This window comes from Semicossyphus pulcher, unplaced genomic scaffold (assembly GCF_022749685.1).
Source record: "Semicossyphus pulcher isolate SPU_LCO1_2020_fin unplaced genomic scaffold, fSemPul1.0.p SCAF_12, whole genome shotgun sequence".
NCBI lineage: Eukaryota > Metazoa > Chordata > Actinopteri > Labriformes > Labridae > Semicossyphus > Semicossyphus pulcher.
In genome coordinates this window covers 15,459,083-15,471,196 of record NW_027211626.1, presented here as the reverse complement: position 1 = coordinate 15,471,196, position 12,114 = coordinate 15,459,083, and the positions used below count along the sequence as shown (strand labels likewise).

The 12,114-nt window shown below is 41.7% G+C and overlaps 1 protein-coding gene across 1 annotated transcript; it reads left to right on the top strand.

Moving 5' to 3' along the window:
• Positions 1-3,190: 3,190 nt before the first annotated feature.
• Positions 3,191-8,160, top strand: LOC138588810 (uncharacterized). Its single transcript, XM_069659061.1, has 6 exons — positions 3,191-3,326; positions 3,804-3,998; positions 4,223-4,389; positions 4,521-4,670; positions 5,964-6,136; positions 6,213-8,160. The coding sequence occupies exons 1-6, from the start codon at positions 3,216-3,218 to the stop codon at positions 6,659-6,661; spliced, it is 1,245 nt and encodes a 414-aa protein (XP_069515162.1). The 5' UTR covers positions 3,191-3,215; the 3' UTR covers positions 6,662-8,160.
• Positions 8,161-12,114: the final 3,954 nt, after the last annotated feature.

The window sequence follows — 12,114 nt, the reverse complement described above, 5'->3', positions numbered from 1 at the left end:
CGTAACAGTGTGACAGTGAAGAAGTGAAATGAATTTAATTCTTCTATTTGTGGTGCAAGTGATTTCAACCAAGGTAGGGGTTTTGCTAAAGCACACATACGGTCCTAAATAGATGCTTATTAGGTTGAGGAGGGAGTAACACATCATCCTTCAAAGACATATACACTTGACTGAAGAGATTTTGCATTAAAAAAACGATACTATTATACTCGGGTCATATGTTAAAGTAATGATGAAATCATGTCTACATCCTGTGCAGAGATTAAAATAAATGTAATTTCGCCAACAAATCCCGCCTTGAAGTGTCTTGGCTGTCCTTGGCTGTTGTACGCATTCAGGCTTTGCTTTGTGTTCTCCCCCGGCTTTGAATTCAGGTACAAGTAAATGTCAGGAAATGTCCACGGACCACTTTGACTTTGGTCTTTTACGTATGCCACTCAGTCTGACTGAGGGGGCGTGCTCCGGTAGGAAAGTGATGTGTCAGCGCACACCCTCCATATGTGCATCCAGCAGGTATGAAGTCTCATCTTGCATTTCAAGCCACCACATGAAGTCCATTTGTTTTCCTTGAAGCTCTGGTTTGGGCTCCACCGGTAGTGTGTACAGTTGGTTTATATATTTTTTTCTTGTGTGTCAAAAAACAGCTGCCTCCTGCGACTGGAAACTGACTTGGGCAATAAAACCAAAACATTGAGCTGAAAGATGCTAAAACGCTCAATTTAGGGGACTTTGGGGGAAATTTTAAGTTACATAAAATGGCTATATACCTAGGTAAAGGACAATTCTGTTTAATTTATTCTCAAAAACAGTAAGTGAGTAACTTGAAGTAAGTGATAGAGTCAGGTAGTAATACAGAGAAAGACGACCCAGGAAATAACATGGTCCAGAAGAAAAGGAACACTAGGAATAAGAAAGAAGAAGAATAAGCAATTCACACTATAAACATTGTTAGGTTATTAGACACAGGTGAGACTAATTAGGCACGGGTGAAAACAATTAGGGTGGGGCACAATCACACAGGCGGGAAACGATAAAGGTAGGAAGAAAAGCTACATACACGAGGAAAGGTAAGTGACAAGTAAAACAGGAAATGATAACCTAACGCAAAAAAGAATTAACTACATAAGTTAACAGGGAGAATACATAACACTTAATTATATAACTTATAAATTACCTATTGTGCAGAATGACATCAAATAACAAAGTAACTAAGAAGGATAAAGAAGTATGAGGAGGAAGGTCAGGGAGATTAAATCTAAATGATCAGACCAACATCCACATTAACCCGGCTACACTCCACAACACCTTGTGGGACATTTAGCTACATCTGTAATACACACAAACTCTGAGGCCTGACAGTGTACAAGCCCTTGTCCCAGTTAGAAAAGAACATCTCTCACACTTTACAAAATCCCAAATCCCCTTGCCCCATATTTTATCAAGTAAAAAAAGTCAACATCACGCCACCAGCAAGGCCACTGTTCCATTTAGCTAAATAAAAAGCTGAAAGCCCTTGGCCTATTTTGTCAATGTTTAACACAGCCATAAAGAGTTTGTACCTATTATTTTAATTCCCAAGGACCTCCGGCGTGTTCCAGGGAGTCCCCCGGCACAAGGAGGATTAGTTTAATCTCACTATCATTCACTTAAAGATGGCACTTTAAGAAAGAGTGCTAAATAACTTTTCTCAGAGGCTTAAATTTTCCATGAAACAAGAGCAGACAGGCTACAAAAACCTTCTGAAGTGGAGATTAAACACTTAAAAAGGATGGCATTCTCTGCCTTGCAGACATAACAAACTCTCCTTGGCATTCAAATCAGGTTGCACTTCCTGGTCAGCGCAGCTAGGGGGCGCGCTAGGTTTACGTCTGAGCTACTTCCTGCTGCTGTGTCGTCTTGGTTGTTTTCTTCTCTGCAGCACGTGACATGGGCAAAGACGGGAGGAGAAAGAAACAGACCAAAATACAACAAACTGAAGTAACCAAGAAAAATAAGTGACTGAACTGCAGCTGGGATGTTAGTGTGAAATGTAAGGATGTTATTTTGGAGGTATTTAGAAAATGTTACGTCTGGCTGATATTAATTAAATATATGTATAATACTGCTTATGTATTGAACTTGTTAACTTTTGTTGAAACTACTAGGTTATACTATATTAGTATACGAATATTACGTTAAAAACTAATGCAATTTAAGACATAGACGATGCCTATTGAAGTCTTTTATTTATTTATTTATTTTTACAAGCACTAGATTTTACATGTCCTATGTCAGACAATAGGATATTGAACGTGTTAACCCACCCTCTCAAACTTTGAGGAGAAAAAAGTTGTTTTAATACACTCAGTGTTGCATTTATGTTTTTTTTTTAGTTTAACTAAATCCTCTCTGCTTAAACTGCCTGGTATATGCTTTTGAATAAAATATGTATTTCGGTGCACAAACAGACAAAACTAATGAATGGACTATATAGCCAGTAAATTATCTTCTAATCAATAAATATACTGTCAGATGAACTAATGTTAGCCATCTATAGCTGCGTCAACAGCTTGAGATATGATATGATTAAAGGGCCGGATTGAGTTCTGTGAAGGGGCCACCAATTGAACAGGTCTGACATCGATTGCAATTATATTATCTGAACTTGATTGTTTAAGATGAGCTTTATTGATCCCCACAGCTGAAATGTACTCCTTACAGCAGCTCACAAAACAGGCAAATTAAAGTACTCAAGTTATTAAAATAGACAAAAAGTACAGGTGGCAATAAAAAGATTTAAAAAAAGACAATATAAATAACAGTAACAAAATAATTTAATTAATTTTTCATTGTCATTTTTTAAAATCAAAACACACATGGTGTGTAGTATGAATAAAACCAGAATGACAAAAATATATTGCTGTAATATTGCACAGTGTAGGAGAAATTATAGCGCAGAATTATTGCATAGCATGATGAACTACGTATGGAAATGAGAATATGTATATTTGTAGTATGATAATCTAATTTAAGATAAAAAATCTACTGTATCACCTGCATTTAAGTGTATTTTACCTCTTTTCTCCCTCAGATTCTGCAATGATTTTCTAGTGTTCACGCATTTGTCACCGACTACACAAACACGCATATAAAAAGTCATTATGGGCCAGCTCTTATCGTCAGAAGGAGAGCTGTCTGAAGTAAAGGGCGTGGTTGGTTCTCTTATCTACGATGCCATGCTAGAAGGTGGTGCGGTCCCTGACCTCGGGGTCGTCCACCCTCTCCTCCTAACCAATCACGGTGTGAGCTTTGACCCACGGGCCCGCCTCCAGGAACAACTGAAAAAGGTAAAACACATTTAAATGAAAGAGTTACAGTATACATGAGTGATGATGATGCAGCATGAAAGCAAAACACCGAGGGGACAAAGACCAAACTACAAAACATCAGTTGATTTCATCCTTCTGAAATCGGCTGTGTGGGCGAACTGCTCATCGATTTAACCTTTAAAACCATCCAGTCATGAAGTGCAGATGTACATCAGGGAAAGAAAGATGTTGTTGCCTTGAGACAGTCAACAAAGAGCAACTGTGCAAAATGAGGCAGCACTCAGTATTAGAAATGTAGTCCTGCTGGGGATTATAAAGATGATACAAATCAATACAGTGGCCTAGAGAAGCAAACTGATGATGACAAATTGCTGGTCTCTTATGTTTTTGAAAAGAGCGGAGGGCGATCTACTCACCAAGCATTTTTATTTCATTGAGACGGATGGTAAGGAAAAGTTTGCCATCAATATTTCTGTTCGTTTCCTCTTAACCCAGCTGCAGGGCGACATTGGGAACAAGGCGCCCACCTACCTGAAAGACCTGATTGGTCGATTGTCGACATTCTCAGATGAGCCCCGCCTGGCCGGCCTTGTGGGATTAGTGGTTACTATGGTGATGGATATGGCATACACATCATCAAAACAGTCATCAAGTGTGAAAGGGAAGTCTGCAGGGTCATCATCATGCAAGGTAACGTCTCTGAAGTGCTTAAAATATGAGTGCTAGTGGAAATAGGAGAGTATATTTCTCGATGTATTAACGAATACCTCTGAGCAAACTGTGTCCATGAAATCTTGATGTAAAGTGCAACAAGAACAAGTAGAAAATGCAGGAGGAAGTGATGAAGCGCCAAAGATTGTTGCAAAATAAAGACAATAAACTACAATTCCCATGCTTGAATTAACATCCAGCAGAGAGTGTGGGAGCTCCAGGAGGTGATGGAGGAGTACCTGAAGCGCTGTCGGATCAACCTGAGCGACAAAAGCAAGCTGATCCAGGACTCCAACAGACTTGAGGCCCAGCTCAGCCTCACCCTCACCCAGCTGAAGAGCTGTCTGCTGGGGGGAGACTGTGACTCCAGGTCAGAGAAGACAGCAGAGTTTGGTGTCATATAGCAGGGAAACAGGGAGGGGTGGAGGAATGGAGACACAATGTAGCTGCATGCAGGTGAGAATACAAAATAAGATGGGTTTGTTTATTTGTTTCCTCCAGGTCTGTGAGGCACTGGGCCAGCGGAGCAGCATTTCACACACAGATGTTGGTTCACCTGGCGGGTCTTGAGGGTCAGACTGAGCCTCTGTCTGCAAGAGCAGCACTGGAGCAATACAAGGAAGACCTCACACAGATCATACCTGCCTACAGGTAATATACTAGTTCGACTAATCTACATATTAACCATATTGGAGGTTGTTATCACTTAGGCAAACATGTTGTGCCTAAACTGACTCCACGTATAGGCCTATTTGTGTCACTAATGGGGCCAAAGTGACCTCAAGTTAGGGCGTGTATCTGTTGGTTACAGTGTGGGTTAGACAGGATGAGTTATGTCGCAAACTGTATATTAAGCTGCATATTGGCATTGACATGGAGTTCATTTGTTTGGCCAGCAACAAGTGCATGCAAACAAAGTGCATGATCCATTTAATGAGCCACATAGTACATTTTACTGAACCTATGCGGAAAAATTTACAACACAGCATGAGTCAAACTACCGTCATGGCAAGACAAGCCTGGGAAAAGGTACTCCAGCTCTTGTCTAGGGCTTCCAGGAGTCTATTGCCCGTGCATATTAGTCACTGATTTTAAGAATTCGGCTGCCAGATTCAAGTTGTGTGAAATGGGCCTACCTGCTGTTGACTCTTCACCCACGGCTAGCTCGCTCTCTTCGACATTTTTTACATAGACAGACAGACAATAACTTTAAACAAGTTATAACAAGGGAACTCGACGGTCTTCCTCTCATGCAGCACTTCCAAACATCTCCTCACGCTGCGACTCCCTCGCAGCTGTCTCTTCATCTCTCCAATCACTTTTAATTAGACACTGCCCGTGCGACTAGCTAGGCCCACCCCCTCGCCTGACGGCCATACTTGACAGCCAATCAGGAGATAGCGTGTCGTGACACTACAGACACAGAAGAAAGAGACCACACAGCACTTCAGTGAAAGCAGAAGTCTAACAAAACATCCTGCCAGTGGAAATCAGAGCTGCGCAGGGCTGTCTACAGTGAGATACGCTCTCCAGCCGGCTCCAAACATGACACAGAAAAACCAGCAGACTGTCAGAAAAAGTCTGGCCCGAAACTTTTGGCTTGCATATGGACTTGCTGCTTACAGCAAAAACATTCAGTCAGACAGGCGAAAGCTGCAATTATGACATCAGCAGCAGCATTTGAGTAAAAGCGGAAGAGAAACATTTTTTAATTTGCTTTCATATTTAATACCTCCTTACCCATTAAGCCTGCAACATCTCCTCTCTGTAGTGTTGAATAGATGATCCATGTCTCTCTCTTAGTTGATGAATATGCACTTACGGAACTAGCAGTTGAGTACAAACATCCTACATCGTGTGACGCATCTACATCTCATTAAAAAAAGATAAGTGATTAGCTGATTGAACTTCTCTTCCTGCCTTCCTGCTATCTCTTCATCACAGGTGTTACAAGTCAAATACAGTGTGTGTGGTTAAATGTCGCGGGGGACTTCTGGGATCATGTGACACCTCCAGCGAGATGCCAGAGGAAGGATCCATGACGGGACTCACTGTGACTGACAGAGAGACAGGAGAGAGTGTGACCATCTCTCTCTCCACCATGCAGACAGAGACAGGTACGTTTTCTTAAAGGGGCCAATCATTCCTCTGTCAGTCAAGATGCATTTAACTGAACTAAGTTGAACTTAACAGGAAGAAGAAGGAGAGTCCCTGTGCAGGAAACCACCTCTCCAGCTGTGTCCTCCTCCATTAACCTGGACCTGATCACCTCAGATCAGTACGCCCAGGCCTACCTGGACCATCTGTTCTCTGATAAAGGACCTGTGGCAGAGCTGGAGAACTACTTCATAAAAGCGAGTGACAGTCTGAGAACACTAAGAACGGAAGCAGGAAGTACAAAGGCAACAGAGGTGAGAAATGGGACAGAGCAAAGTGATGGAGTGCAACTTAAAGACCGAGCAGAGGGCATGAGCGGAGAACCAAACAAGGACGGGGGAGAAGGTGGTAAAGAGAGAGAGGTGGAGAGGAGAGGAAGACGAGATGAGACGGAGGAATGTGAGCAGAGAGGTGAAGGTTTGAAGCTGAGTATTGTGGAGACGCAGGCAGATGAGAGCCTCGGTCACAGTCTGCACAGTGCATGAAGGAGTATCCGTCCTTTATTGGAGAGAAAACACAACAGACACATGAAGGATTTTTGCAAAGTTATCTGTAATTTATTCAGAGAGCTTGAAACTAAGTGCTGGATAAAAGCTGAATGGCAATTGGAACTTTGTGTTTTAATGGGATTTCTGTTATTTCAGTTTCACACAGGCTTATTGACCACATTTTATGTTGCAAATTTGTGAGTTTAATATAAAATTCTGTTGGGTTTTTTTTAAAGTTACATTAATGACTTCATAATCTGAAACTATATTGCAGTTCATTTCTCCAAGATTTGTGATTTTTTCCCCCTGAAAATGTACGACTTTAATTTAGGAAATGTATAATTTTGGAATTGATTTCACATTAAGCTTGATAAACAGATCCGCCATAACGTTATGACCACCTGCCTAATGTTTTGTAGGACCCCCTTTTGCCACCAAAACAGCCCTGACCCGTCGAGGCATAGACTCCGCTAGACCTCTGAAGGTGTGCTGAGGTATCTGGCACCAAGACGTTAGCAGCAGATCCTTTAAGTCCTGTAAGTTGCGAGGTGGGGCCTCCATGGATCAGACTTGTTTGTCCAGCACATCCTACAGATGCTCGATTGGATTGAGATCTGGGGAATTTGGAGGCCAAGTCAACACTTTGACCTTGTTGTTCCTCAAACTATTCCTGAACCATTGTTGCAGTGTGGCAGGGAGCATTATAATGCTGAAAGATACTGTTTCCATGAAGGGGTGTTCTTGGTCTGCAACAATGCTTAGGTAGGTGGTCCAGTTCTGATGCTCACATGCTCATTGTAGGCGCTTTCAGCGGTGGACAGGGATCGGCATGGGCACCCTGTCCGGTCTGCAGCTATGCTGCCCCACACACAACAAACTGTGATGCACTGTGTGTTCTGACACCTTTCTGTCAGAACCAGCATTCACTTTTTCAGCAGTTTGATGTAGAGTAGCTCTTCTGTTGGATCGGACCACAGAGGCTAGGCTTTGCTCCCGACGTACATCAATGAGGCTTGGCAGCCCGTGACCCTGTCGCCGTTTCACTGGTTTTCTTTCCTTTGACCACTTTTGGTTAGTCCCGACCGCTGCAGACCGACAACACCCAACAAGAGCTGGGGTTTTGGAGACGCTCTGACCCAGTCGTCAAGCCATCACAATTTGGTCCTCGTCAAAGTCACGCCACATCCTTACGTTTGCCCATTTTTCCTGCTTCCAACACATCAACTTTAAAGACAGACTGTCCTCTTGCTGCCTAAAATATACCACCCACTGACAGGCTCCATTGTAACGAGATAATGTAAATCACTCCACCTATCTTAAATGTGCCAACCGCTTTAATGAAGTGAATTATGGGGTCTGTAGTCACAGTTATGCAGCCATTGAAGGAGCATAGCAAAACATGGTCTCCATGGTTACTGATTGCTAGTAACTGTAACAGAGATTTGTTTGTTGTGCAGCTGCTGAAGTGTCAGTATGAGCTTATAAATGTAAACATGTGAAAGTAAACTTATTTATGCTAATATTTAATAAACAGTAAGATATTGAGCTGCCTTTACAAAGTGCTGTGTGTTTTTTATAATAATGCAGGGCTGTTTTTTCTCCCACATTTGACACCTGCAAAGTACTAGAGTTGGTGGAAAAATGGACTCAAATCACACGGCTGAGACTTCCTCTCAAAGGTCACAAGCTACGACAACCTGTCCTCCACCTCCGTTCTCCCTTATGTATGTGCTGAAAAGCAGGACATTTTGAGTGACGTCCACAGGAGACATGGCACTTTCCATTAAGTGTTTCTCACTCAGAAAAGGTTGAAAAGATGCTTTCTCTCTCAGCAGAACGGCGTGCGATGCAGCAGGTGGGCGAGCGGCACAGGAAGAAGCTCTTATGTGGTGGAGCTGGCAGCGCTGTGTGAATGTCAAGCCGGGAAGGAGAGTGTGTGTGTGTGTGTGTGTGTCTGTATGTCTAGATTAGAGAAGGAGAAAGATGTGTAAAGAATTCAGGTATGTGCAAAATAACGTGTGTGTGTGAATGGGTGAGAAATGTGTGTGTGCATAAAAAGAAAGATGGAGAGTGGAACAAGTGGTTGATGGTTTTTCTCTGTGTGTTTGTGTGTCGGGTCTCGCAAGCTATCGATGAGTCACACTTCACAGCTCAATTACTGGTCTCTGCTCTGCTAATGCCGTCTGATTGGTGTTATTACTCTCTCGCTCTTTTATTCTCTTCCTCCATCTCGCTCTCTTTTTTTTCCTTTTCATCCCTCTAGCTATCAGACCGGTGTGACTTTATTATTCCTTGTAATGTAACTGACTGGTTTTTATACACAGACACTAATGAAAAACAGTCATGTCATTTATGTACACAGCTGTGCGCGTGACATTGCAATAATCTGCACTCATTCGCTGTTTTTTTCTTGCAAATATTTAATATATTTTTTATTTTTTCTCCTTTTAATCTTCTATCTCGCTTTTCATCCCCGATCTTTATAAACAGCCCCGCTTGTTGCCTAGTTTAAGCATTTCATATTGATTTATTGGCACAGTAAAGAGTTTCTTTCACAGCCAGGTAAACACAAAGACAGTAAAAAAGAGACTGAAAAGGGCTGACGAGCATTGATCCATAACCGAGCAGCACTGGCTGACCTAAAGCATGCTTTGAATCCATCATTATCACCATTAGACGAAACAAGCTACTTCTGCAAGAACGTCGAGATATCACATTTATTTTAAAGCTAACTTTGTGACATATGTACGTACCGTCGATCCATTGTGTGCTAATCCTGTGTGAGGTCACAGGGTGCCTGAGCCAGCTCACACAGGGTGGGAGGTGGTGTACACAGGGGACAGGTTGTCAGTCTATCACAACCGTTCACACTCACATTACATAATGCTGTCACCCTGCTCCTCCATCTTGCAGTTTTACAATAGTTCTCTATTGCTGTGTTGGAAATGCCATACTATACTAGCAGTACGTACTGATTTGGCCAAAATGTAGTATGCAGTATGCAAGCAAGCAAAATGTGCAGTATGCCAAAAATACCCGGGTGTCGTTCTGATTCGGAGAAAATCTCCAGTATGCATCGGACCGGTCTGCCTCGCCTACTGTATCCCACAATGCAAAGCGCTGGAACGTCACAGTGGCAGTTGAAATGACGGACAGCAGCAGCAGGGGGCGCTATAGCTAAAGAAGTAGCGTTTTTTGTTTACTTCCGAAACCGGAAACTGGCGCCACCAATAACATTTTCAAAAGCTCCTCCATACGACATACGACTGCCGAACGCAGTATGTAGCATATAGTATCCAATTTTGAACACAGCACCAGTTTCCTTACAACATCTACTGCGTGTATGTCCATCCTGGAGGAGGTATCAGGGGTGGTTTTAATGGGTTGGTCAACATTTTACGTGCCTGGTGGAGATGCAGCTACATACGTTGTCAGCTTGTATGCCCCTCCTAACTCTGATTGGACATGTATCAACTAAGGATCAAAGGTGAGACCAACTCTTTCATTTGAAATGACACTGCAGTCAGGTAAGTAAAGAGTGAAAAATGTCACTACAAGGAGAGGGTGGTTGATGGCTCAATCACGGGAATTTAACTAGGGAGACCAGGGTTGTTTCACATGTAAAGCCTATTGTCAACATTGACATTCTTTTTATTAGTTGACTTTTTCTTTTTGCGTATATTACCTCCTTATTTTAACCCAAACCACGATCTTTCACTGAACCCAACCAAGATAAAATTTGAAATGTTTCTATGTAGGCTTTAAAGAAAGTCTTCAGGAAGTTGCATATTTTAATTGACCACTTAAAGTCACACTTGACACTGCTTATTTATTATTGCTGTAGTTGGGAGTGAGAATGTTTCACTGATAGTAAATACATATATTGCATAGTCTTTGTGTTCACATGTCTCCGTTTCTCTACCACAGTCTGTTGTGCTGTAACCGTCACTGCAGCATGAAAAAATCGCCACACTAACTCATCATCACCATGCCACCCACAGCTACTCTGCAGAGAACCGTCCCTGACTGAGAGTAACCTACTGTCAAGAGTGTGTGTGTTCTTGAGTTGGTGTTAGCGATTCAAAGAAAGGAGCACATGGTCTTCAACTTCAAGCAAAAGACAAAGTGGGAGACATGTAATTGAGACAGAAAACGCGAAAAGACAACGTGTAAAACAGGACCAGATGTAAGAAATAAGGAAGAAGAAAGTTTTAATGATGGAGAGAGGAAGGAAGGAGCAAAAGAGAGAGGGAAGGGGGTGACAGACCTGAGAGAAGAGGGCGAGAAAGAATCAGAAGAAAAGAACAAATTGGTAAGGTTGAAAAAATCACAAAAGCTTAAAGCCATCACAAATCCTGTCTTCATGGTGTTTCTCTTTCGCATTGATACTCATGACTAAATGAGCAAAAATCAAGTCCCATTATTAATTTCAGTTTACGTTACCAAACATGATAACCCTTTTGATTAATAAGTAAGTAATTAAGAAAGGACCTGTATCCTACTTGAATGTGCCTTGCACTAGAAAAACAGTGTGTTCTTTTATTAACAAACTAGCTAGCATGCACGGCTAATGCCGGCACAGTGTTAAAGATTGACTGCGTTAACAATCATAAGTGTGGCTAAAATTTAGCAAAAAACATGACACAATACATGCTGGAAGCTAATTAGCCGCATCACTTAGCACATCAACTGCGTTTATGTGACAAACTGTACAGTGAGTAATGTCTTTGAGTGTGTCATGAGCTAATGCTAGTAGCACTTCACTGCCGCCCACAGAAGGGCCAGGGGGCTGGTACACAAAATACTCAATGGTACTCAAGATTAAAAACTTTTCTTCTTATTCTTATTATTAACAAATACAGCTTTAAGTGTTTAACACATGACGTTTTTATAGTTAATGTGGTAGCATAGAATTTCTGAAACGAGGTTGTTTTTTAGGGCTGAATAATTAAAAGTGGAAAAAGAAAACGATAATTTTTTGGATGGATGAACAATCATCTTAAGATACTAAAATGCTCTGTGGAGGGGTCCAAAACTTCTAATTGCCTTTGGTTTGCTGCGATCAACTTTGACATAACACATAGTTATTTGATCAATCATCATTATATAAAATTATGGATTAGTGCAGCTTGAATAAGACCTAAGTGTTCACGTAGCATTCTGGTGACTTTGCATGTTTTAGCCCATTAACTCCAAATTGCATACACTTTACTTTATAGCAGAGCCATATAGGCTATTAGATTGATTCCTTACCTTCACGCCATCCTTTGGATTCAAGTCATTTCACCAAGGGAAAATTAACCTTCACTGACTTGGAAATCATTTGAGATAGATAATCAATCACAGTGAATAATGTATTTATCGAAGATCCAATATGGCCAGCTGTGAGCAAGGAGCGTTGGTGTTAATGGACGCTTAAAAGTCTCAAAGATTTGAGAATGTGAAGCTGC